The sequence below is a fragment of the Phyllobates terribilis genome, unplaced genomic scaffold (genome assembly GCF_046119375.1).
Source record: "Phyllobates terribilis strain yellow unplaced genomic scaffold, ASM4611937v1 Scaffold_3__8_contigs__length_932513732, whole genome shotgun sequence".
Classification (NCBI taxonomy): Eukaryota; Metazoa; Chordata; class Amphibia; order Anura; family Dendrobatidae; genus Phyllobates; species Phyllobates terribilis.
Window position 1 is genome coordinate 453,737,386 of NW_027362763.1, and position 27,788 is coordinate 453,765,173.

At 41.7% G+C, this 27,788-nt stretch overlaps 1 protein-coding gene across 2 annotated transcripts in view; it reads right to left on the reverse strand.

Annotated features, from left to right (window-relative positions):
* The window catches only part of ASCC3 (activating signal cointegrator 1 complex subunit 3), a 702,790-nt gene that overhangs the window by 77,874 nt on the left and 597,128 nt on the right, over nucleotides 1–27,788 (reverse strand). Inside the window, exons 35-37 of one of the 2 annotated variants that reach the window (XM_073675762.1) lie at nucleotides 27,056–27,167; nucleotides 23,091–23,225; nucleotides 1,518–1,807 (exon numbers count right to left, since the gene is read on the reverse strand). In XM_073675762.1, coding sequence (XP_073531863.1) covers nucleotides 1,721–1,807; nucleotides 23,091–23,225; nucleotides 27,056–27,167 — 334 coding nt within the window. In that variant the 3' untranslated portion in view covers nucleotides 1,518–1,720. Of the gene's footprint in view, nucleotides 1–1,517; nucleotides 1,808–23,090; nucleotides 23,226–27,055; nucleotides 27,168–27,788 lie in introns of those variants that run through there. The other variant, XM_073675761.1, reaches the window with a different exon arrangement.

The window sequence follows — 27,788 nt, forward strand, 5'->3', positions numbered from 1 at the left end:
ATATGCTGGTGCGGTTGGCTCTGGGTTCCTCCTAATGCAGGACAATGCCAGACCTCATGTGGCTGGAGTGTGTCAGCAGTTCCTGCAAGATGAAGGCATTGAAGCTATGGAAGGGCCCGTCCGTTCCCCAGACCTGAATCCGATTGAGCACATCTGGGACATCATGTCTCGCTCCATCCACCAACGTCACGCTGCACCACAGACTGTCCAGGAGTTGGCGGATGCTTTAGTCCAGGTCTGGGAGGAGATCCCACAGGAGACCATCCGCAACCTCATCAGGAGCATGCCCAGGTGTTGTAGGGAGGTCATACAGGCACGTGGAGGCCACACACAATACTGAGACTCATTTTGACTTGTTTTAAGGACATTACATCAAAGTTGGATCAGCCTGAAGTATGTTTTTCCACTTTAATTTTAGGGATGACTCCAAATCCAGGCCTCCATTGGTTAATAAATTTCATTTCCATTGATGATTTTTGTGTGATTTTGTTGTCAGCACATTCAACTTTGTACAGAACAAAGTATTCATTGAGAATATTTCTTTCATACAGATCTAGGATGTGTTATTTGAGTGTTCCCTTTATTTTTTGAGCAGTGTATAATATCACCGAACATGGCAATATATGTAGGTGTTTTACGAGCAACAGGTAAGAAATGAAATTTATTTAGTTTACTAGGTCCCTTTAAACCTAAATACACAAAAATTGTCTGTTTTTAGCAAAGATAGGTGAGACCACATGCTGCACGAGTTTCCTCTGTACTTAGTAGAGCCTACATGTCTGTTGTATTTCCCCATCCTCCATGGAGGACCCTTTAAAGTTTGTTAAACTATCACTACCAATAAAAGGGTGGTATTCTACCATTAGTGTGAACACAGCCTAAGAATGTTAGAACTGCTTTGTAAGATTAGTTTTATTTACTTATGAAGCCCCAGTGAGCATACAGACATAACCTAGTCAATATTTAGATTTTAGCAAATCACGGCATATTGTTCGCGGTCTAACTTTAAAGAAACTCCCATTATTGTCCTGCTCCTGTGACTATGCTGTATTTACTAACCCTGCTCAAAGCCAACATGACATGAAGGCAAAATGAATACAAATGACTCCGACTTCCACTGGAACATGCAGGACTTTATTATCATTACAGCTTTTGTGAAAACAACACTTGATAACCAGTGTGAAACTCGGGTCAGGGGCAGTCAAACAGGTCAGTGATCACTTAAAAATTCTGAAGGGCATAGGTTTCACCAATTCACCTTTTTACTTAAATCACTATGGCAAACACAGTGGATGGCATTCTTGGTGATCAAGGGTCAAGAGCTCAGGGACCTTTGCCACTGTCTACAGAGTAATAAGAGGTCACTCGCTGCTACCAACACTCTGTGTGCAATTTCAATTATGATTAATGGGACTTACATTTTATTCTATAATACTTGAAAATATACAAAATTTATCTAGGAAGAGCTCAACAAGTAGAAACAAAATCAGCTCTTATAGTGACCAGTGATTAAAGGCGGCTTTCAACTTCAGAAAAAATAAATAAAAAGTATGCTTTAGGCTTCGTTCCGATGTCCATTTTGTGCGTATGAGTGTTTTTCACAGATAGCACTCGTTCCTATGACAGTCTATGGGGCCATTCACATGACTGTGATATTCCATGGACTGAGTGGTCAGTGCAAAATCACAGAGACATGAGTGTTTTTGATCTGAGCGTCGGATCAGAATCGACAATGAAAGTGTATGAGTCCGTGAAAAAGATCAGACATTATTCTGATGACATCTAAGTGTGGTCCGATTTTGATGTTCTGTCAGAAAGAAGAGAAATTTTATTTATTTTTTTTACACATATGAGACAAAGTGATGACGCTCGGACCATACTCTGATCTAACTAATCAGTCAGTTTTTCTATTGAGAAAAACGAATTCTGAATGAGGCCTAACTCACCCTCCGCGAGTCCATCAGTGAATCTCCACCGCTCTCCCTGTGCCTATAATTGTCTGTCAGTGCACCACTGCAGCCAATAACTGAGCTCAGGCGGAGCCACTGCGCTCAGTTATTGGCTGCAGCGGTGTCAATATGACACCAGCGCTGTAGATGACAGACGCCGGCATCAGCAGGAGAGACTCAGTGCTGGACCGGGAAGAGAAAGCTGTTTTCCTTTTTTTAAACAAATTGCAGTCCAGTCCGAAACCGGTATCTCTTTTATTTGTTTGTATCTGGAATAAAATTAACAATTCCAAAAGTATTCTACAATACAAGTTATACGATTATTTCATTAGCAGATGCCTCATATTTTTTTTTTATATCTTTGTGAATTTCTTACAGGCATTATTAGGCATTGTACAGAAATTTATAGCAGCGCACGACAAAACCCAAAATCTGCAGCAACAATCAATGGCAAGTGATTACATGGATCGGCAGCATGTAAAGGCTTTATAATGCCATAGTGAGGACCCTTACAGCCTCCATAAGCAGTCATACAGGCTGCCGGAGGCCACGCTCCAACAGTGAGGTTTTGATGCTGTGTATTTTCATTGCGCAAAAATCACATCATCAGCAAAGTGATGACCACTCATCTCATGACCACTGTGCTTTTTATCACGTTTTGGAAATCTGAATCATGTTAATTTTTCTTGTGGGTACGCTTAGTTTTATGGGTGGAATTTTCCCCATAGAAATGTATTAGATGTGGAAAATCTGTAGGTAAAATCGCAGATGTGTATTTAGTACATTTCCGTAGCTCTAAAACACCTCTAATCTGCACATGGCTGTATCAATCAGAGCTGTGGAGTCGGAGTTGTGGAGTCGGTGTCCATTTTGGTGGAGTCGGTATAAAATGAACCGACTCCAGCTCCTAAAATATATAATAAATTGGGTACAGTAATGCAATGCAGTTTGTGGGGAATGTTTTTCATACGGATATGGGAAAGTTATGAAATGTCCTATAAATGTCTGTCCTATTCCTGATCTAAGGGTCTAGACTTTTAGTTGAGATTAATCTGTGCTACAGTAAATTCATCACTTAAACACGAGCCATGTATGAGGGAGTCGGAATCGTGGAAATTGAGGAGTCGGAGTCGGAGGTTTGGCTTACCGACTCCACAGCCCTGGTATCAATAAAGTTTTGTCAAAGCCAAATACCAGGAAATATCAAAAACAAAGAAGCTTTTTTTTAAAACATGACATATCAAAAAGAGTCAAAAACGTGATAAAACCGCATCTAAGTAAAGCACTCAAAAACGCAAGTCACCTAAATTACCAAATAGGTGCAGAAAATCTGCAATATCAAAAAGCTTAGCCCTAGGTTATGTGCACAAAAAGTTGTTTGAGGCGGTCAAAAATGACGAGTTTTTTTTAGTGGAAACGGCTTCAGGAAACTCCTTCTTTAGGTTATGGGCACACAGTGCGTTTTTTGTGCATTTATCAGAGCGGAAATGGGCCAGAAAAACATTGCATACCTTATCCCATGACTTTCCTATGACATTTTGCAAAGTCTGTGCACATGATCAGAAATTTTCCTGAGGGAATTTCATGTGCGGAAAAAACCGCAGCATGTCCATTCTTTGTGCGTTTCCGCCTATACAATGCATTGGAAAAAACGCATGGCAAATCCGCAGGCAAAAAAGCACAAAAAAAGCGTCAAAACCGCGCCGATTTTCCTGTCAAGGAGATGCAGAAACGCTGCGGAAATTTTTGCTTCAAAACCTGAACATGCGCACATACCCTTAGTTTTGGGAGGCGTTGTTCATTTCCTGAATTGATTCCGGAAGAGGTTTTTAACGCATTTTTTGCAGCCTTTTGATTGCACAATTGCCTAGTTTTGAGCAGTTTCCTTCAGGAGATGCTTCAGGGAAGTGACATACGCTTTCTTTTTTTCTCATCGGGCTTTTTTAAAAACAAACAAGAAACACTGGAAACAAACAATGAAAAGCTGAACGCAAGAGCAGCAAAGTGGTTATACCATAGAATAAGTATGAAATTAAGTGATTTTTCAGCCATTTTATAAAGTGACCCAATCAAAATATCCTAATGGTATGTTCACATGTAGATATTCAAAAGCTGCATGTGTAAATTCAGGTTCCTGGTTAGATAAGGACTGCAAATTCACGGCTGATTTCCCCCCTGCTGCATTAAAGTGGTTTACTGCACAAATCCCCAAGTGTAACTTCACTGCACAGTCAAAATCTGCAGCGGAAAAGGGCCGTTTCACACATCAGCTTTTTCAGTATGCGCACGATCCAATATTTTTGAGCATAGATCACGGACCCATTACAATGAATGTAAGGCCACGTTCACATGTTCAGTATTTGGTCAGTATTTTACCTCAGTATTTGTAATCCAAAACCAGGAGTGGGTGATAATACAGAAGTGGTGACGAGTTTCTATTATACTTTTCCTCTGATTGTTCCACTCCTGGTTTTGGCTTACAAATACTGAGGTAAAATACTGACCAAATACTGAAAGTGTGAACGTGGCCTTAGACTACAAGTCATAAACCTTGTGGACACATGGGATTATTGTGATAAATGGTTATAAGAATATATTTATGTTGGCTATTAATACATAATACTTGTTAAGGGTTAAATGCGCCTGTGTGGCTTGAGCAGTTACGGAAGTTTCCAGTGAGGTATTTCCTGGATTCTGATTGGTTCCTGAGTTCAGTGGCGGGAAAATGAAATCTATTTCTAGCCTGCATTCCTGTCAGGAGTTGTCCAGTTACGTTAGAAGACCACAGCTTGAAGAACCCCCACCCTCCCTGCCCTCAAAGATGGCTTTGTCACACGCTTTATTAGTGGGTTTAACCACCCAGCGTTACTGCGTGGGTGCATTTGTTTACATTCATCTTTGGTTAATAAACTAGAGTCCATTTTCTGAGTTGTTGGTAATATTGATTTATTGCAGTGTAAACCATAATAAAGCACTGCGGCCTTATTCATCCAGAATTGTGATTTGCTGTGGCTTAGTTGGTTAAAGCACCCATCTTGTAACCAGTAGATCCTGAGCTTAAATCCCAGTGGTGCCTATTTTTTAGGGTTATCAATGAGTGGAACAGGCTGCCCCGAGAGGTGGAGAGTTCTCCTTCAATGGAAGTCTTCAAACAGAGGCTGGACAGACATCTGTCTGAGATGGTTTAGTGAATCCTGCTTTGAGCAGGGGGTTGGACGAGATGACCCAGGAGGTCCCCTCCAACTCTAACATTCTATGATTTGGTGTCAATGTAATCATTTGTATATTATTGGCGTTGGAAGAAAACACATACTCAAGATGACTTTACTGCATTCAAACAAGCAACACTCGCATTCAAATCAGCACTCACCTCTGCTAAACAGGCCTACTTCACAACCCTCATATCCTCCCTATCCTACAACCCCAAACAGCTATTCAACACTTTTAACTCTCTCCTCCGCCCTCCACTGCCCCCTCCGACCTCCGTCATTTCTGCTGAGGAGTTTGCCACATACTTCGAAAACAAGATTGACCAAACATGGCAAGTCTTTACTGTCCGATTACCACAACCCCTTTGTTTTCCACATCATTTCCCTACCCCCATAACCTCCCTTCCCAACATCACGGAAAGAGACCTTACTTGTCTCCTCTCCAAATCACAGCTCACCACATGTGCACTCGACCCCATCCCGTCCCACCTCCTCCCCAACCTCACCCCCACACTCATCCCATCCCTAACCCATCTCTTCAACCTATAACTATCTCTGGTACTTTCCCTGCTGCCTTCAAACATGCCACAATCACGCCCATCCTCAAAAAGCCATCACTCGACCCAACCGCCTTGTCCAGGTATCGCCCCATATCGCTGCTCCCATTTGCCTCCTTGAGCAACACGTTCACGCTGAACTTTCCTCCCACTTTTCATCTAACTCTCTCTTCGACAACCGACAATCCGGCTTCCACCCCCACCATTCCACCGAAACTGCCCTTACCAAAATCACCAATGACTTACTTACAGCCAAAGCTAACAGACAATTCTCTGCACTCCTTCTTCTTGACCTGTCCTCTGCTTTTGATACAGTTGACCACTGCCTCCTACTACAGATACTCTCTTCCATTGGTGTCAAAGACCTTGCCCTAACTTGGATCTCCTCATACCCTTCTAACCGCACATTTAGCGTTTCCCACTCCCACACTACCTCCTCACCCCGCCTCCTCTCTGCTGGAGTCCCTCAAGGCTCTGTCCTAGGACCCCTACTCTTCTCAATCTATACCCTTGGCCTGGGACAGCTCATAAAATCCCATGGCTTCCAGTACCATCTGTACGCCAATGACACCCAGATCTACCTCTCTGGACCGGATGTCACCTCTCTGCTGTCCAAAATCCCAGCATGTCTAGCAGCCATATCCTCCTTCTTCTCCTCCCGCTACCTCAAGCTCAATGTGGACAAAACTGAACTTATTATCTTTCCCCCATCTCACATATCTTTCCCACCTGATCTTTCTATCACAATAAATGACATCACTCTTTCCGACAATCCGCTGCCTCGGAGTAACCCTTGACTCTGCCCTGTCCTTCAAACCCCACATCCAAGCTCTCTCCACCTCCTGTCGCATCCAGCTCAAAAATATTTCCAGAATCCGTCCTTTCCTCAACCCTCAATCTACTAAACTGCTTGTGCATGCCCTCATCATCTCCCATCACGACTACTGCAACATCCTCCTCTGTGGCCTCCCTGCTAACACTCTCGCACCCCTCCAGTCCATCCTCAACTCTGCTGCACAACTTATTCATCTCTCGCCTCGCTACTCCTCTGCTACACCCCTTTGCAAATCCCTTCACTGGCTCCCATTTCCCCAGCGTATCCAGTTCAAACTACTAACACTGACCTACAAAGCCATCCATAACCTCTCTCCTCCGTACATCTCTGAACTAATCTCCCGATATTTTCCCTCACGTAACCTCCGGTCCTCCCAAGACCTCCTTCTCTCCTCCACACTTATTCGTTCCTCACGCAATCGCCTCTAAGATTTCTCCCGAATATCCCCCGTCCTATGGAATTCTGTGCCTCAGCACGTCTGATTATCCACCACACCTGGATCCTTCAGACGGAACCTGAAAACCCATGTCTTCAAACAAGCTTACAGCCTGCCATGACCCTGCTTGCTGCCACCCCCAGCAACACCGGAGCTACTGCAACCCCTCAACCTACTGTCTCCTCCCCCATTTCTGTACAATGTAAGCCCGCAAGGGCAGGGTCCTCTTCCCTCCGTACCGTTCTATAATTGTTAGTTTGTTTACTGTAAGTGATATCTGTATTTGGCATGTAACCTTTTCTGATGTACAGCACCATGGAATCAATGGCGCTATATAAATTAATAATAATAATAATAATAAAAATAATTATTAAAGCATCACTCCAGCGTTTTTGTTTTTTTTTGTGCTGGAGTGGCGCATTAAATATAAGTCCCCTACCCCTGGTCACATACTCACCCTCCGGCGTCTTCATAGTTTTTCAGTGCTGCTCGGGTCCAGTGGCGCCATCTTGTGACAGTAGCTTCTGAGTGGACGGAAGTCAGAAGCTACGTCACATGCTCTCAATACAAGTCTATGAGGCCAGAGCGAGACCAGAACGAGGCTCTCATAGACTTGGATTGTAAAGTGACCTCCGCACAGCTCCCTGAAATACTGGAGACTGGAAGATGAGTATCAGACAGGGGAATTACATATAAAGAACCGCTCCAGCGATGCAATAAAAAAAAAACACTGGAAGGCCTGGACGCCTTTCTTGAGAACAATAAAATTACATTTTATGCTTAGTGATAGTTAATTAATCCAGGGATTTAATCTGACTGCCAGATTAGTGTCGGGAAGTGAATTTTTCCTCAATGATGTAAATTGGCCTATACAGCATGGTTTTTTTTTTTAACTTCCCCTGGATCAACGCTGCGGAATAGCTGCAGTGCACAAGAAATAGGCTGAACTGGATGGACGCTTGTCTTTCTTCGGCCTTATAAACTATGAAACTATGGAATGGTGCTTTAAGTTATTATAGCTGGTTATTAATGGAACTGGAACATATTATCCCATGCGCCTTTTTACATGTCCTTTTTTTCTGGACTAATTGTCTGCAAAAAAAAAAACAACAAAAGATGGAGATGTATCCCACTTTGATCTGTGTTGAGGATCAAACTCATCAATGATCTTGTGAAAAAAACTAACAACACAATTATATCTTACATGCGCTCTCCGAATTTTACGGTTTAATGGGTAGAAGAAGCTAAGATCTTTCTTTTTCACACGGTGCTACAAGTATTGCAAAAACTGACATATGAATCAAAAATGAGTCCGGCACACTGAGAAAAACAGGGACCGTTTTTAATATGTGAGGAAAAAAATTAACGAGTGAAAAAGACCTTATAGTTAGGAAAAAGTGGCAAATCTGCAGCATGATTTTTCGGTTATGTGCACTTTCAGTGAAGCTTTCACTGCTTTCAGTGTAGTAGGAGTGAAATTCGCTGTGAATCCGCAGCGTTCCTTCACATGATGGGGGCGATTTATAAAGGTTCTTATGCCAGAAAACTGGTGTAAACACCTTGGTAAGTGGCAATATTTTTGCACAATTTAGAAGTTGCGCAAAAATATTGTGACTTTTTGGCTGGCCTGTCAAATTAATCATAAATTACGCCATTAAAATGGCATAACTTACTCCAAAAATACACTCCAGCCCCTGGCAGGCATACATTTCTGGCGATTGCGCACGATCGGTACCAGAATCGCCTGATTCATTAAAGGCAACCTGTCACCATGATCATACCATCCAATCTGCAGGCAATAGAGCAGGTGGAGCTGAGCAGATTGATATGTAGACTTGTGAGAAAACATTCAGTGTAACCTGGGATTTCATCATTTAATCCTCTGCTCTTTCTGGGATCTTCCATCCAGTGGGCGGTCCTATCAGTGATTGACAGCTGTCTCTGCATGCATAGTCATACAAGGAAGGCTGTCAGTCACTGATAGGACCGTCCACTGGATGGAAGATCCCAGAAAGAGCAGAAGATTAAATTATGAAAATACAGATTATACTGAATCTTTTCTAACAAAACTATATATCAATCTGCTCAGCTCTCTCTGCTCTATAACATGGTGCCTGCAGATTGGACTGCATTATCATGGTGACAGGTTCCCTTTACTTTCGCCACTTAATGAATCAGGCTAGTGTACTCTAGCGAGAGCTTCATTCGGAGTGGCGTGGCTACGCCAGTCTTAATGATTCGCCTCAGTGTTTTTTGACGAGGAGTTTAAATCAGATTATTCTCCCAAATCCACATCAATAAGGGCTTCAAATACCCCGAATAAACGTCCTTATTAATAGGAAATGCCCAAAATAACATGTGGAAAAATAAAGTGCCATGTGCCCTATTGGAGTTTTTGCCCATTAAAATTAATAGTACACATATTTAAAGAGTAGTCAAAGCGTTTTTTGTTGTAGGTGTTAGAGAAAATCTGCTCAAAAATTCCTGTGTGAACGTATCCTTTGGGTGATGCAGAAGAATGGCTCCTCATTTATCTGCCGATAATGTCATTTGCATTTGTACAAGACATTACCTATTTTTTGTATTTTTTTCTTTTAGATCAATTCCAGTGTATACTGTAAAATAGTGTATAGTTTCACACATAGCTTTCAGTGGTTCAACACCACATTTGTCTACATGCAAACCAGACACAGGGCAAAAACCCCCACAGTTTTGGCATAGTGCACAAAGACCCTAGGACAGCTGGTGGTCAAACATTCATGCTTTTCATGATGAGACAAACATCATGAAATCCTGATCTTTCAATCACATTTGGGCTTCCCTCAAACATCAGATTGATGGCCGACAAAAACAATAAGGACACAAAGAAGTCCAGTGCTGTGTGAGGACCTGGCCAAACAGCTAGGAATATAAGAAAAGGACTAAGGAAGAAGCTGGTAATGTGTTATCGAGGCCTTTTTACTTTAATAGGTAGAGAGAATAGGTGGCCGTCAGGTCAATGGTGAAACATTGGTCTGGACCAGTTAAACTACGCAAACAACTTCTATTAATATTTTGTGTACTTAAGCTCTACAATTCACCAAATACATATGTATGAATATTAAAGGCATACTGAGGGGGAATTTAGATTGTGAGCCCCAATGGGGACAGTGATTATGATGACTGTAAAGCGCTGTGGACATTAATGGCACTAAATAAGTGAGTAAAAGAAATATATATATATAAGAAATAACGTCAGATCTTTCCATTTATGTTTCCTATTAAATATATGTACTGTGTATATATATAACATTTATGTATGTCAGAGGGGTGAATCAACTTCATTTGGCCTAAGTGTAAACTTTCAAAGACTTTTTTTTTTTGCAGCAATATTTTGGTGCCAGATGTTTTCCAAGATCCCATTTGGATTTTAGCTACTTAGGTTTGCAATCATGTTTTTTATACATCTAACTGAGCTTCTGTTTCCTCTGGAATCAGAAAATTAACTAGCTTTGTAGCATCTTCCTTGATCTGCCACCCGTGCCCCGAGGATTACAGACTCCACCTGAGCTTGTTTTACAAGCATAACAGAAAAAATTAATCTCTGCTGGCAGCGCTCCCACTGGGACCCTAATGAATAATGATATCCCTCTCTAGCCGCCCTCTCAGTCCGACAGGAAAGCCACTCTAACCTAGAAATGTAGGGGCTGCTGAAACCAATCCAGCTGTGGATTAGCAGTCCGTCAAGCATCCATCTGCTCTTCATGACAGGATACAAAAGACAGGCTCACATAGCTGTATCCAGTACAATGATATAACTGATGACATCATAAAACACGGACTACGGTCATGAAATCACAGATCACACACATATATAAAATCGGGTACTGATTACTTGTGATTGTGCCATCTATAAACTAGACAAAAGTGTAATAATATTACAATCATCACTAGATTACATTTGCCACCATGGAAATAACAACTTGCACTGTTTGTAGAAAAATGTTTAATAAGAATATTTCATAGACTAGATCACATATGCCTGTGCCATGTATCAAGGTATATAAACCAAAATAGAGGTTTGCAGGGGTATTCTTCACTTCTGTGTGTTGCTTGCACCCTTAGCGGTACTACAGTAATCTGACGCAAATCTGAAGACATTTTAAGACTCTCCCCCTTTATATAAACAGCTTGATCACAATAGAACATTCCGGCTCAATGTAACCTGTAGCTTTCACATGGGACTGAAAGATATTTCCCACCAAATAGATTTTGAGAACTCCGATCAGACTTGAATGAAGAGCACCACAGCCATGTGTGTTCTGTTTTACCTCTCCCTTGGTTATGCAGAAGCCATGGGTGCTATGGGAGTCACTGTCAGTATGCTGAGAATATTCCATAAATGGGATGGTGGGAGAATCAATTTTTAAAGGGGTTACCTCTAATATACTGTATATGGGAGCGGCCATGATGTCATCATTTGGAGATCATAAGTACACAGAAAAACAGCGAAGCGGATGCAACGTTAACCCGTGCTATAGCACTTTTATGCTTAGGATCATGGGGGTCCAACAGGTCACAGCATTATTATTATTATTTATTGTTATAGCGCCATTTATTCCATGGGGCTTTACATGTGAGAAAGGGGTATACATAGCGAAAACAATTACAATAATCTTGAACAAAACGTGACGGCGACTGGCAGAGGAGGAGCGAGGACCCTGCCCGCAAGGGCTCACAATCTGCAAGGGATGGGTGAGGATACAGTAGGTGAGGGTAGAGCTGGTCGTGCAGCTGTATGGTGGAGCGGTGGTTACTGCATGTTGTACGCTTGTCGGAAGAGTTAGGTCTTCAGGTTCCTTTTGAAGGTTTCCACGGTAGGCGAGAGCCTGATATGTTGCGGTAGAGCATTCCAGAGTAGGGGGAAATGCACTGGAGAAATCTTGTATGCGATTGTGGGAAGAGGAGATAAGAGGGGAGTACAAAAGGAGATCTTGTGAGGATCGGATGTTGCGTGTGGGTATTTACTGGGAGACTAGGTCAGAGATATATGGAGGAGACAGGTTGTCAATGGTTTTGTATGCCATGGTTTGGGTTTTGAACTGGAGTCTCTGGGTAATGGGGAGCCAGTGAAGAGATTGACAGAGAGGAGAGGCCGGGGAATAGCGGGGGGACAAGTGGATTAGTCGGGCAGCGGAGTTTAGGATAAATTGGAGGGGTGCAAGAGTGTTGGAAGGGAGGCCACAGAGCAGGAGGTTGCAGTAGTCAAGGCGGGAGATGATGAGGGCATGCACTAGTGTTTTTGCAGATTCATGGTTGAGGAATGTGCGGATCCAGGAGATATTTTTAAGTTGGAGTGGGCAGGAAGTGGAATGGGCTTGGATATGTGGTTTGAAGGAGAGGTCAGAGGCCAGGGTTACCCCAAGGCAGCGAGCTTGCGGAACTGGGGAGAATGGACAGCCATTGACGTTGATAGATAGGTCAGTTGGGGGGGGTTGAGTGAGATGGTGGAAAGATGATGAATTCTGTTCTATACGTGTTAAGTTTTAGAAATCTAGCAGAGAAGAAGGATGAGATAGCGGACAGACATAGTGGGATTTTGGTTAGTATGGAGGAGATATCGGGTCCGGAGAGGTAGATCTGTGTGTCATTGGCATAGAGGGGATACTGAAAGCCATGAGGCTCTATGAGCTGTCCCAGGCCTAAGGTGTAGATGGAGAAGAGCAGGGGTCCTAGAACTGAACCTTGGGGAACACCGACAGATAGGAGGCGAGATGAGGAGGTGGTGTATGAGTGGGGACCCTGAATGTCCGGAATGTTAGGTATGAGGAGATCCAGGATAGGGCCAAATCTGTGATTCCGAGAGATGAGAGACTCTGTAGTGAGAGGGAATGGTCCACTGTGTTGATGAGAGATGACAGATCCAGGAGGAGGAGGACAGAGTAGTGTCGCTTGGATTTGTCAGTTAGTAGGTCGTTGGTGACTTTAGTCAGTGCAGTTTCAGTAGAATGGTGCGGTCGGAAACCAGATTGTAGGCGGTCGAAGAGGGAGCAGGAGGAGAGGTGGGAGGACAGTTCAGAATGGACGTGTTGATCCAGTAGTTTTGAGGCATAGGGGAGAAGTGACATGGGGCGATAGCTAGTCAGAGAGGAAGGGTCAAGGGCGGGCTTTTTGAGGATGGGTGTGATTGAGGCATGTTTGAAGCATGAGGGGAAGACGCCACTAAGCAATTACTTTGTAATAAGAGAATAACGTTTTTTTGACGCTCTATGAAACTGACCCTAATGTATGTGTTGGAGGGAAATTAAACTGTGTGAATGATGACAATCTGTGTGCAGCGCAGGGAAATATGTTGGTGCTATATAAGCAATGGAAATAAATAACATACTTGGGTGGTCACTGTGCTCAAGGGATATTTAAGCTTTAAATAACACATGAAAGTGATAATCCCTGCATACTCTAAACCACGACACGCTGGTGATGCTTGGCTAAGGCCCCACTATCAGTATTTGGTCAGTATTCAGTCAGTATTTTTTCTCAGGAGTGGGAGCCAAAACCAGGTGAGGAACAATCAGAGAAAAGGTATAATAGAAACAAGTCACCAATTCTGCATTTATCACCCATTCCTGGTTTTGGCTCCCACTCCTGAGAAAAAATACTGACCAAATACTGATAGTGGGGCTGTGGCCTAAGAAAAAAAACACTGACTTTTTTTTATTTTCGCAGCAGGGTTTCTATCAGGTTTTCTAAACTACAAAATTACATGAGAAAATGTACTTTCATATTTCATTGTTACAATATACACAGAGAGCTTGTACATACTTCCCATTTCATTTTCTGAATTTTCAGCTATATGTCACTAGTCACAGCAAAAGGTAAATTCTCTGCGTTTTATGCATTCCACAGATGCGTATAACAATGTTAAATGGCCTCCGATTAGCAACACGCTTGTTCTGGCTTAAAATGCACACTGAACAACCTGCAATAGATAGCCAAGTACACATAGGCTGCCATTGTTCTCGGCAGCGCAGGTCCTATTTACACAGGCCGAAAAAGATGATCTGTTACACAGCAAAAAATGATAATTTCACCCAATGAAAGAGCGTTTTGATAGTTCATTGGGTGATCAACAGCCTGTTTATACTGCACAATTATCGTGAAACCAGTGTTCCTAGGGATGCTTTATCACTACAATCATGCAATATAAATGGCCCCTAACTGTATACAGCAGTGGATTCTAGGGGGGTGCTTTACACAGTACAAGTACACAGGATTCTCTGGAATTAGATGTTTAGCTATTGGATTATTCCAATAGATAACGGCTGGATATACTGCTTCTCCATATCTGGGTGCTACTGCATTGGGTCTTAGTGCCATCAGGACGTATTGTGCGACACAGTGTAGGACATCCTAAGGCTCATGCCATTAGGATTCAGTCTGTGGTGGTGATTGCAGCTTTAAGCACCACTCCAGCATTATTTTTTTATTTCACCACTGGAGTGGTGCTTAAAATCCAAGTTCCCTTTCCCTGTCTCATAATCACCTTCCGGCATTGTCATCTGTTTTCGCCGCCGTTCCGATCCATCTCCTGCAGTTTGTGGCCTGTTGGCTGCTCCAGTGTTTCATGGAGCGAGCTGGAGGTCACTAATCAATGTAAGTCTATGAGAGCCTCGTTCTGGCCTTGTTCTGGCCTCACAGACTTGCACTGAAAGCATGTGATGTAGCTTCTGACTTGCGGCCACTCAGAAGCTGCGCTCACAAGATGGCGCCGCAGGACCGGACTGGCGTTGAAAAACAGTGAAAAGGGTGAGTATATGACCGGGGGCAGGGGACTTACGTTTAAAGCACCACTCCAGCAGTGAAAAAAAACCACTGGAATGGTGCTTTAAGAGAAACGCAAAAGTGAGGAGGGTAAGTGTATGAAGTTGCCTGGATTGAGTCTGCATTTAGGGGTCAGGTTTTGAATTTATTTACAAATCTAATCAGGGGTTTGAATAAATTTTGGGTTCTGGTTTGGTATCTAATTAATTTAAGGCTCTACAATAAGTTCTTCTAGACTTCTGGCTCTAAATTATTCTAAGAAAGCATACTTTCTTACCAACCGCTCCCACTATTCTTCCAGCACTCTTTGGGTTTTAGGCTGAGAACACGGCTTCCTCTTCCATACAAACGGCCATGTGATACCCAGTGGTGCAATGACTGCTCTGGACAGTGATTGGCTCCAGTGGTCAAAGAGAGCGGAGGAAGCCCAGTGATAGGCTGAACTGGAAGAGGAGCAGTGGTGGATCGGTAAGGTGAGTATGCCGTCTGTGATTTTAGAAGCTGCTGCATGTTTTATTTTTTTATATTTTTCAGTGGTGGAAAACCTACAATGCTGGATTTAATGGCGCTGTCCAGGGTTGGAACTAAAGTCTGCAGTCACTCTATGTGACTGCAGACTGCTGAATCATGACAGCAAGCAGTGTACACAATGTCACAATTCCTGTGCTAGTCAGCAGTCATGTGACCACATGTATGCGTTTTCCATATTTGCGCTTACATGCTGACCAGTGTCATTTGGCATCTTTCAATTCACTTCCATTGAGAGAATATTCAATTCAATTCACTTCCATTGAGAGTTTAGTCGACACATGACTGAAACTATGGAAACCACATACAAGCAGACACGTGACCGCCAACTAACGTGGGGAATATCAAGAAATTGTCACACTGAGAGCATCGCATTCTGTCACAATTCAGCAGTCTGTATTCACATAGTGTGTGTCTGCATACTTTCTTCCTAAACCTGAACAAACCCTTTAATACATTTTTGGGTCTGGTGCTTGAATTAAGGGGACTCTGTCACCAGGTTTTTCCTATATAACCTACGGCCATCTCCTTTAAGCCCTGTGTTACAGCATTCTGGAATGCTGTATAAAAGTCTCCAAGTCGCAAAACAAAAAAAAAAGACCTTTTATTATAGTTACCTAGAGGGTGGTCCAGTCCGATGGGCGTCTCTGGTCTTGATACGACACCTCCTCTTTTCTAACAATCGATGTCCTCCTTCTCGGCTTCGTGTGGCTGATGTGTCCTACATCATCCATGCAGTGTCCTCCATCACGCTCCTGCGCAGGTGCACTTCTCTATCCCCTACAATGTACTGCAGTGCGCATGTGCTGGCACTCTTTGGCCTTTTCCCGTGCATGCACAAAACATTACTTTGCTCAGCCCTCGGTAGGGCAGAGAGACATACGCCTGCGCAGGAGCGTGATGAGGGAACACTGTGTAAATGATGTAGGACACGTCATCCACACGAAGCAGAGAAGGAGAATAGCATTGCAAGAAGAGAGGAGGCGCCGAATCAAGACCAAAGACGCCTATCGAACCAGAACACCCCGTAGGTGAGAATAATAAAAGGTCTTTTTTGTATTGCAGGGTGGCTTGGGGGACTTAAATACAGCATTCCAGAATGCTGTAACACAGGGTTGAAAGGTGGTGGCCGTTGGTTATATGGGAAAATCTGGTGACAGGTTCCCTTTAACTTGTTGTCTGGGCTCTTAATTAACTCATTAGCTTAGGCCAGACCCCTGATTTTAATTTAAGGGTTTGTTCTGGGGGTCTGAATTAGTTTAGGGTTCTGGTCTGAATATTTTTCTTCATCTGCAGAAAATGTTGGCACGATATAAATAAAATAATAAAATTATTATTATTATCTGTGCTGGGTCTAAATTTATGTAAAGATCTAGACTGAGCCACTATATTTACTCAGGGATATGAATTCATTTAGGGGTCTAGTATCTAAATAATTATTTGGTCAGGTCTGGGGTCTAAATTAATACTGGGGTCAAAATGTATTTTTGGGGTGAGTTTACAGACTTAGACTTCAGCTAAGACAGTATATAGAACAAACAATGCATTTTTCTATATATCGATCCAGCCAATAAAGACATAGCTCTCATATTTCTCTAATTTACTTTAAGTCAAGATCCACTCTCACTTTGTTTGGAAGAGAAATTGGATCAGAAATATTCAGTGTTACACCGTCCTCCCGTTAGAAGGGCAACCAATTTTCACTTTCCGTTTTGTAATACGCACAAGTTTCCGAGTACAATGGGAATGTTCACTGAGTGTTGGACCAAGGGAGCGAATGATGGAAAGCTGGAAAGGCAACAGTCAAGCTTCAAGGCATCAAATTTGCCCCCTAGTGGATATTACAGGCTAGTACAGATAAGGCTTGACACATGCCAGCATTATAACATATTTACATCTGCGCCACAGCTGGTATTGGCATTGTGCACTTTCTTTGGTGCTTTAAGATAACGTAGTACATTAACACATAGATCTAAGGAAAACCACAGATAAAATGTTGCTTTATCACAATGACTTATGCCAGTGACAAACAAAAATCTGCCAAAGACATCGTAAAACTGCAAATAAACCTTTACGACTTAAATATCACCATGCTCCAAAAAACTCATTTTTCTACATTTATGAATGCTTAGCTAGCCAGTGAGATGTTATATTAGCACAACAGTGAAAAAAGGCTCCGCTAAGCTAAAATGTTAAAATTACAGAATAAAAAAATTAATACAAAAAAAAAAAGCCCAACAACCAATCAGCGGTTCTCAGCAACCAGATATTAACAGTGGGGGGGGGGGCACAGCGCCATCAGGTGTTTAGTGGCCGTTGCCAGGTATTGCACATTAATTTCAATAGGAGCTCACCTGCAGTCTAGGCAGCAGCCACTACACATTGTACAGAGAAGTGCTATTCAGCTTTGCAACAGGTTACATCCGGCTATCGTTGTGGCCGAAAATAGCTGATCAGTGAGGGATAACCTAAGGATAAGTCATCAATATCAAAGTATATAAGAGTACAAGTTATTCTCTTTTATTTTCTATTAATAACACATACTCACTATGCAGGGAGTTCCTTACACAGAACGCAGATGACAGAATGAAAAGAACAACGGCAATCTGCAGAGTCTTTCCACTGAGTATTGTGAGGGTGCTGGTAGTTGGACTCACCAACTAAGTGATTTGCCCTTACTCCTAGTGGAACGGCTACCTGCATCGCTCTCCGCTAACTGGAAATCAGTGGAATTTAGGATCTATAATTTTTAGATAACAGCATTAAATGATTAAGGTTGTTATAAGAAAAAAACAACCTATTGTTTAAATCAGGTTATGTTAAATTATTTTTAAAAATTGTTGGTATTTTTTTTTCATATAATGATTTAAAAAAAATATATAAAAATGGAAATCTTTAAATTTTCACAATGACCACTGAGGCTATTGTAGACTCAAACCTCCTGTTCTTCACAAGTACATTAGCAGCAATATTCTGACTCAGGGCCTATCTTTTGTATCAAAGCATCTAATGAGCGTGTGCAAAGTTCATTGTAAAGGGAGGGGAAGAGGGGAGGTGAGAAATCACTTATGTGAATGGTAGATCCTGTGTTATCATCTGTATATAGAGGTGTTACAAGTAATTCTAATTCTGCCTGGGATAATGAGAGCTCTGAAAATTTTTCTGTACAGAACAGGAATTCTAAGCATAAAATAGCCCCAGTGGACAATGTAAAAACTGCAGAATTTCCGGGCTTTTTTATTTTTTTTAATTAAATCTACAGATTGTGATATCAAATAAAAACAGTGCCAAAAATTTTTAAACAACACATTTAAAACAGAAACCTAATTTAAATAACAGGCTATTTTCTGATGATACATTCCTTTTAAGGGTTAATATAATATACTGTATCTGTATGTAAAACAAAGGGGCTGATTCATCAAACAGTATGAACCGGAAATCTGGTGTAAAACGGTGCAAAATTTCACAATTTTTTCTGTGTAAGGGCTCTTTCACATGTCAGTATCTCCGGTACGAGTGGTGACAGTTTCCACACGGAGACACCGACACAAGCAGACCCATTCAAATGTATGGGTCTGTGCACATCTCAGTGTTTTCACAGACCGTGTGTCCATGTGCTCCACACGGAGACAAGTCCGTTTTTTTGCGGACACACGGTCCGCAAAACATACCACACGGATGACATCCGTGTGTCATCTGTGTGACACGTACTGGCGCCTGGTAATCAGCGCTACAGTTAGCGCTGTTCCCGAGGTGTCGGTGCTGATTACTGCCCTCATCATGGTTCCCTGCCGGCGCTGTGATCAGCACCAGCAGGGACAGTGATGAGGGTAGTAGTCTGCTCCCGCAGTGTACCCACCTGTAAAAGTAAGAATAAAATAATAAAATCCATTTACTCACCTCTCCTCCTCAGCAGCAGTGTTCGCATGGATTACTGCGGGGGACACCTAGGAGAGGTGAGTACATGGATTTTATTATTTTATTCTTATTTTTACAGATGGGGTCACCGGGAGCAGAGTACCACTACCCTCATCATGGTCGCTGCTGGTGTTGATCACAGCGCTGGCAGGGAACCATGATGAGGGCAGTGCTCAGCACCCGGCGCTTAAGAACATCGCTAACTGTAGCGCTGATTACCAGGCGCCGGTACGTGTTATCCTGATGCGGCACATGGGTGGCACACGGTTGCCACACGTGTGAAACACTTGGACACACAGGACACGGATATTTCCGGTATCGGTGATATACGGACGTGTGAAACCAGCCTAATGCATAGTTGCACAAAGCTTTTACGACTTTTGGTGTTTTTCCACCAGCTCTGCAATCTTTATTGAAAAGTGAGTGCAGCTTAGCGTGAGAGGTATGGTAAGATAAATTCTTCATAATTTGTGCTGGCGCTGTGATCAGCATCAGCAGGGACGGTGATAAGGGCAGTAGTAGTCTGCTCCCGCAGTGTCCCCATCTGTAAAAATAAGAATAAAATAATAAAAACCATTTACTCACCTCTCCTAGGTGTTCCCTGCTGTAATCCATGCGACCACTGAAGCCAGGGAGAATGAGCAGCTCCGGAGCTGCGCTCAGTGAGTTACAGGACAACGCTCCTGAGCGGCTCATTCTCCCCGGCAGTAGCGGTCGCATGGATTACAGCAGGGGACACCTAGGAGAGATGAGTACATGTATGTTATAATTTTATTCTTATTTTTACATGTAGGGACACCGGGAGCAGAGTACCACTACCCTCATCATGGTCCCTGCTCATGTTGATCACAGCGCTGGCAGGGAACCATGATGAGGGCAGTGTTGAGCACCCGGTATTTAAGAACAGCAATAACTGTAGTGCTGATTCCCAGGCGCCGGTACGTGTGATCTTGATGCGGCACACGATTGCCACACGTGTGACACACTCGGACACACGGGACACGGATATCTCTGGTATCGTTTTTTCCGGTACCAGAGATATGCAGATGTGTGAAACCGGTCTAATGCATAGTTGCACAAAGCTTTTACGACTTTTGGTGTTTTTCCACCAGCTCTGCAATCTTTATTGAAAAGTGAGTGTAGCTTAGCGAGAGAGGTATGGTAAGATAAATTCTTCATAATTTGTGCCACAAAAGTGGAGTATATGCTAACAGAAAGTTAAGTTATTAACAAAAAGTCAGAAGAATGTTCTGCCATACTAAATGCACCTGGCTAAGCTAATAATCAAGATCCGCTTACTGGCAGCCTCCTTTGCAATTGCCTACCAATGATTCCCAGATGTGCTCTAAGGGAGAGATGTCCGGAGATACTGCAGGCCATGGTAGCACATTTAGTCCAAGCAGGCTGCTCACAGTAGCACCAACAACATATGGCCTGGCGTTGTGACATTCAGCATGGAGATCACATTTGAGACTGAATATATTGAGATGTTTTCAATATGTTATTTTCATTATTTCGCCATTTCCATACCATTAACATATCTAATTGACCTGCAAGCCATGTGAACACATTTAGGCCATGCAGGATGCTCACAGTAGTACTTTGGAGAAATGGCAGTACCATGAGTTCCACGATTGATCCATTCAGTACTGCAAGTAAAATTGGATGTCACATACCCAGCCTAAGGCATCCAACAGTGTCTACACAAACCATCACAAGTTGTATGACACTGGACTACTAGCCAGACATCCAGCTAGAAGTGTTCTATTGACCTCACACCACTCCTCTCAAAGGATATTGTAGTGCAGAGCAAGACGGCAATGGAGGCTGGAATGGAGGTCTATCCTCTTAAGGGAAAAGTCCCTCTTTTGTATTGGACGCAATAATAGCTAGAGATTGGTCTGGTGACAACACTATGAAGAAACCATCAGGAGGCAACGTCAAGCAGATTCTAATCCTGAGATTATAGTGTCAGATGGCGTCATGTATGGTAATCGGACCCCTTTAGTCTTCATTCCAGGTAATCTAACAGCTCGGCATTACATTGATTTGGTGATGGAACCAGTGGTATGGCCTTTTTGCAAAGTGTTTTCAACGCAACAACAACAGGCCACATATTGCTCATGCTACTGTGAGCAGCTTGTGTGTGCTAAACGTGCTATCATGGCCTGCAGTATCTCTGGACTTACTTCATTCCAGCACTTTGGGATGTCATTGGTGGGCAATTGCAAAGGGAGCTGCCAGCAGTGGATCTTGCCCAAGTGCATTCAGCGTGGCAGAACATTTCTCAGACCACCATTAATAACCTCAATGATAGCATGACAAGGCGCGTAAATGCATGTACTTCTGCGTGTGGCACTCATACCCGATACTAAATAAATGAAGATGTTTCAAAAATGTGGTTTTCAATTTTTTTATCATTTGTATATCATTAACATGCCTATCCATCCTGTGATTTCCATAATTCTACACATTTTCCTTCTTGGTGTTGCAATTTCAATGTTGAGGAGAGTACAAGCAAATGTACTCCACTTTTGAAGTAGATTGATTTCAATGCTGTATTTTCTCATTCAAAAGCAGTATTGTGTTACATTAAAATTGAACCCAGCTTCACAGATATGTGTGTCCATCTGATGTATTTCTAGCACTAAAAACGTCCTCACACAACAGATGGAAGAGCATCACATCAGAATAACAAAGTAGGTTGCTTACAAAGTGGATGAAAACATCATAACGTCACTGTGCTTTATATATAAAGTATTTATATATATATATATATGTACATAAATGAATACATACATGTTATGGGAAGTATAATGCATATTCAGGACTATGCTGGTATTGGTATGTGTTTTCATCATTCTAGTGCTGGTGTGTTACATTATTAGCCGATTTCGCCTTGACACGTTAAGTAATTAGCACATTCACCCTATGCTGTGTTATTCCCTGTTGCCAAAACTGTTAAATGCCTCCATAAGTGAAGAGAAAGCATTAGCACTGGACAGATGTAATGTTATGGGATGACAATGGAGGTGTGGAGCAATTGGCTTAATTAGAAAGCTCATTAATTTGCAAAAAAAAGAAAAAATCTTCAAAATCCCGTGGTTTTTCTTTGATGAATCTCAGGCCTTTAGAAACCTTCAATTTACACCTTTAATGGGGAGACCTAGAAAAGTAACTTAATTACCAATTATGTCTACTTTTCCATCAGCGCCAAAATACATGATATTTTAGTAGGCACAGCTCTAATAGATCACAGCGAGCAGGCAACACAATCCTGCACAGAGAAGATAGAATATGTAAGTGTGTGCCCACATACATAGCGATTTACTGGTCCTATATCAGTAAAACGTACTCATATCAATAGGCAGAATTTCATACTTGCATAACACATGAGATCTCACACAATGACCCCTTGAACAGGCAAAGAGAGCCTGCCGAAAATTAGTCCTGGTCCGGAAAACCCCTTTGATGGTATTGGTCTTCTCATATGGCCCAAAGGAGCCATATGAGATGACCACTATAGTTATGCCCCTGGTGATCTCTTGGTATTGCCCGGGGAAGGTATGGCTTACAAATATTCCATCTGCAGCAGTTGGTACTGCAGCCTTCCATATCGGCATGTACGCCCTGGCTCTGCTAGAGTGGCTCTTTGTGCCATAGACCTGCCCCTCGAGGAACACATGCCCGATTAAGACAGGGGTTAACTTTCTCTAAAGATCAACAGCTGCACAATATTGCTAGAATATTGAGCTATGCACTATTAAAGATCAAATAAGAAGAGAAATAGTCGCATAAAAAGCATCATCATGAGGGATTATAATTTCATACAAAACAATTGAACTCTTATGTACTTACTGTGAGAACGGATAGCAAGTCTTCAACAGAACACTCTGGCTTCAGTCTGTCCCTAAACATTCGAACAGTTTGGTGTTTCAAATAATAATATGAAGCAATCTGTCCGTAGGTTTGAGGCTCAATTGTACGATTGTCCTTTATTTAAATAGAAAGAAAAAAAATCATGAATACACTTTGGAAATTTAATGATGGATTTTTTATCTTACAGTGGATTTGCCACCAGATTTCACAATACAAACTGCATATGTTATTAAATAGGCCTGCTGAGACTGGAGTATTTACTTTGAAAAACCATGTCAGATTGACTGTATAATCCTGATGCTAAAATTATAATTTTATCATCCAGTCCAGCTAAAAAATAAAATAATCTCAAGTCCAAGTATATTCAGTCTCCAGCCACCTAGCCTAACTGACAGCTGCAGCTTGTGCTGAGCAGTGTGAGATCTCAGCAGCAGGGAGGAGGGACCCTGAGGAGCTGTCAATTAGGCTAGGTGGGCGGAAAAGGAGTATAAACTTTCATACAGGATTATACAGCCACTCTGACATGGATTTTCATAGTAAATTCAGCATCCTTATTAGGTCTAAGAGATCTATTAATAATTTATGCAGTTTGTATTTTGATCTCTAGGGACAGACCTACTTTGAAGTTTGGAAACAAAATTAAGTGAGAGAATGCACAACAAGAAAAAATAGAATGTAATTTTTTTCTACTACACTATATTAGAAAAAAAGGTGCTCAATGACATTGTAATATTTTACAAGGTTTTGTTTATAATATATTATTACATTTTGCTTATACAAACATAGGTGATTAGCCACTGAGGATGCAAAATGCAACTGAAGAGCAATTTTACTAAAGTCTCCTTCACACGTCCATGTTTCCGGTATGTGTGGTATCCGTTTTTTTCATGGATACAACGTGTACCCATTATAACCTATGATCTTATGCACATATCTGTGTTTCTACACGGACCGTGTGTCTGTGCAAACCTCATGGAGACATATCTGTTTTGTTTCCGGCAGCACGGATGACAAGGGCCAATACAAGTCTATGGGTCCATGAAAATCCCATACAGCACACGGATGGCATCAGTGTACAGTCCGTGTGCTGTCCATGATTAACACTGCAAAGGATCGGAGAAGCTTTGTAATGTACTTCTTTCTTTATCCATACCGGAAAAACAATGATAACCACACTGATGGTAAAAACTGAGACACTGATGACGCGATGATGGAAAACATGGATAACACCGGTACCGTTTTTTCCTGCATGTGTCTTATACAGACTTGTGAAGGAGGCCTAAAACTGAACATAGACAAAATGTATCCCCAAATAATAAAAATGAAACAACATCCCTTCATGCATAAATGCCCTCAAAGTCCATTTTGGTCTTGAAATTTGGAAACCACTGCCAAATTTTTGTCTTAGCCTGGTAAGGGCTTCCCCTTACATGTTCATGCTTGTAGAAGTCCATATCCTTCACTTCTAATGCTGAGGGGAGACAGAAGGTGCATGCTGAAATCCAACATGCCTGACCTTTCTCTGGGTATCTGTTATTCCCACACAAATCGTTAATCATACTCAAAGTGCTAAGTTTGTCCAACCTTGATCTAATGTGCATGGGTGGGGGTGGACAAAGCTAGGAGGCAACAGTGCTTTAGGGAATACAAGTGTTGCCATGTCTGGGCAGTCAGATCAGCAAGAAGATGGAGATCAAGTAATACAAGTTGTAGATGACATTGTGCTTAAATGGTCAATATGAATGACTGCATAATAACTTTTCTAATAATTTTGAAACCTTCTATAAAGTCAGAATCATTTTACGTTTTGCACAGCTTTCTCATGCACAGCCGCCTTGTGCTACATCACAGTTTAACACCTTCGTTGGCTTTGTATTTTGCTGCAGAAATTGCCTAACTTTAATTTGTACCTCTGAGACATATCAAGCTCCCCATTATGTCTCTGTGCTATGAACATCCTTTTGCTGTATAGTACTGTGCACAGTCTTCACATGCTCCTAATTAGGCACGGATAACCACATATGCCTGTCACTGCACTTACATCCACTTCAAATGGTTTGGTAGAAAAAAATGTTTTAAAAAATAATACAAGAAAAATAAAAGAGTAGAAAAAGAAATCATTCAGGTTCAAAACCAGAAATAAATGGAATGCATTGCCCTTAACAACTACGACTTCCTCGCCTCCATACTAATATAAAAAAAGGCTACGGCAATTTATACTATTGGGAAGAAAAAATTCTGATCTTTAATAAGAAACTAACTTGTAAAAAGCAACACAGTGATGATGACAACAGTCATTACAACAATAAATGTCAATGTGTTATACAGAGAGAGAGAATTTTATCGCCATCACCTATGATACACCGTGAGATTTTGACAGGTGTAATTCTATTTGCAGTAATGGATCCATGTTATACAGGCCCCCCCGCATGTCACTATTCATAAATGTCCCCTATTGTGTTTTTTAGTACCATTTATTCTCTCATCCTGAGGACTTGCACCACCCGTAGAAAGCAATTTTAGTCAATTGGGGAATCATTTTTTTTTAATTAATGTTTTTACAGATTACTATGTTGAGTGCACAATGTATGAAAATATTTAATAAAAAAAAACTATAAAGTTCTAATCATAAAAACCCTCAAATGTCAGATTTTGAGATGAGTGCAAAATTAGTAAGATCAGATATATATTGAATATGTCCAGTGACCACAGAACCATGGATGGTGACAGATTTTTTGACACTGGACATCTTTTTTTTTTTTTACTGTATGACGATAAGTGGTAAATGCACCGGAAGAGCTTCTGGGCCATGTGCTGCACATAGTCATTAAGCCCCCCTTCAGATGACAAAGTAGTACCTTCTGTAATATTATTTCATGCATAATAAAGTGCCATCTCTTGTTCCTAAACAGTGGGCCATGGGAAAAGCTTTTCTTTATTGTACCACTGTATGGCTGTATACATCAGGGTACACGTCCGACATATACCCCAAGCAAGAAGAGAGCAGATCCTAACCAGGATTACAATTGTGTGTGCGAAGAAGTCAGTGGTAATGGTGGAAGGGAGGCCACAGTTTTACATTTTATTTATCATAATGTTAGACAACTCAGACAATTCCAGATTTAAAGTTGAGACTATAAGACTTATCCCACAAAGATATAAACACATTCCACCAATTTTGCAGCAAAACACTTATAGAAGTTGAGCTGGATTAACAAGACAAATGCATGCCTCAAAAAACAGCGCCACCTCATATCACATGTTGTGTGGTGTACTGCAGGTCAGGGGCATTTAGCTGCAATACCAGACACAATCAATGGATAGGTGTGAGAAAGCAGCCATGTTTTCAAATCCCGTAAACATCTTAAACACAATTAGTTTTATAGATTGTACCATGTGAGGGGCTTTGGACGTGTTGCAATAGCTTACATCAGTCGACCCATGGCATTAAAGGACTGCCAATCAGCAAAATGTTTGCCTATCGTCGGTTGTTTAATAGCCTTTTTACCCAGCCAGCCCGCACTCTAGAGGTGCACAGAATGATCAGTAATAGATTGATCTGCGTGAAAAGGCTGTCATCGTTCTCGGCAGCACATGTACTAATTACATAGGATTATGTGCTTCCGAGAATTATGATCTTTTAACCAAGCCAAAAGATCATTGGATCTGATAAACGTGCATCTTGCTAGTTTGATTGTCAGCCTATATATACTGGCTGATTATCATGAACCAAGCGTTCCTAGGAGAGTTCGTTCTCAATAATTATGCAGTGTAAATGCACTTGTTATTCTCTTTATATTATATTCCGATTAATGATTTTCTTTACTTTGGAGACCGCATTGTCCTTAATAGTCATTCATAAATGCACATCTCAAAAATCCTTGTATAAAGGCAATAAGAACAATGCACGTAGACAGTACTGATGGGTGTGTAGTGCGCCTCACCTCCGCAATCTTCATGCAGTATGAATATTCCAGGTCAATGAGTGATTTCTCCACGAGGTTTGAAAGGAATCTATTCATTGATTCATGTCCAACATCCTCCAGATTGTAGTAGCTAGTAGTATAAAAAAAAAAATAAGTCAGCCAATGGTAGTAAAGTGAAGTTCTGAGACTGTAAATTCACTTTTATACATTAGACTCCCATAATGCATAAAAACAAAACAAAAAAACAACAAAAATTGACTCGACATCATAAAGTTGCAAGTATAATAGTGTTTAATTACGGCTGGAGAATTGGCACAAAGCCGTATCATGCTAACTGCATTGAACCATCCGGTCATTATTACTTCCTTGCTGTAAACAGTCAGCCTGCCATTTTTATCAGCATGTTATTTCATTTAATCCACAATGAAACCCAGTTTTACAATAATTGACTTGTCAGGGGCTGTAATTTATAAAGCTGGGCTCTGCCAGCCTTCCAGATATTGGTCTCAAGCAGCATACAAGCAGGGTTGAATATTTACAATGCTGTTAACAGGTGCTGAGTTGTTTAATGACTCTAATAGCCAGAAGCGTACTGAGAAAGCCAGCGGGATCACAATTACAGGCTGTTTGAACACAACAATTACTCGTCCCTTGAGAGGTGTGAAAGTCAAAGGCAGTTTCATACTAACAGCATCCAGCACATGGGCGAGACAGTCAAACTTCTATTAGTATTCCACGGGGGGAAATACCA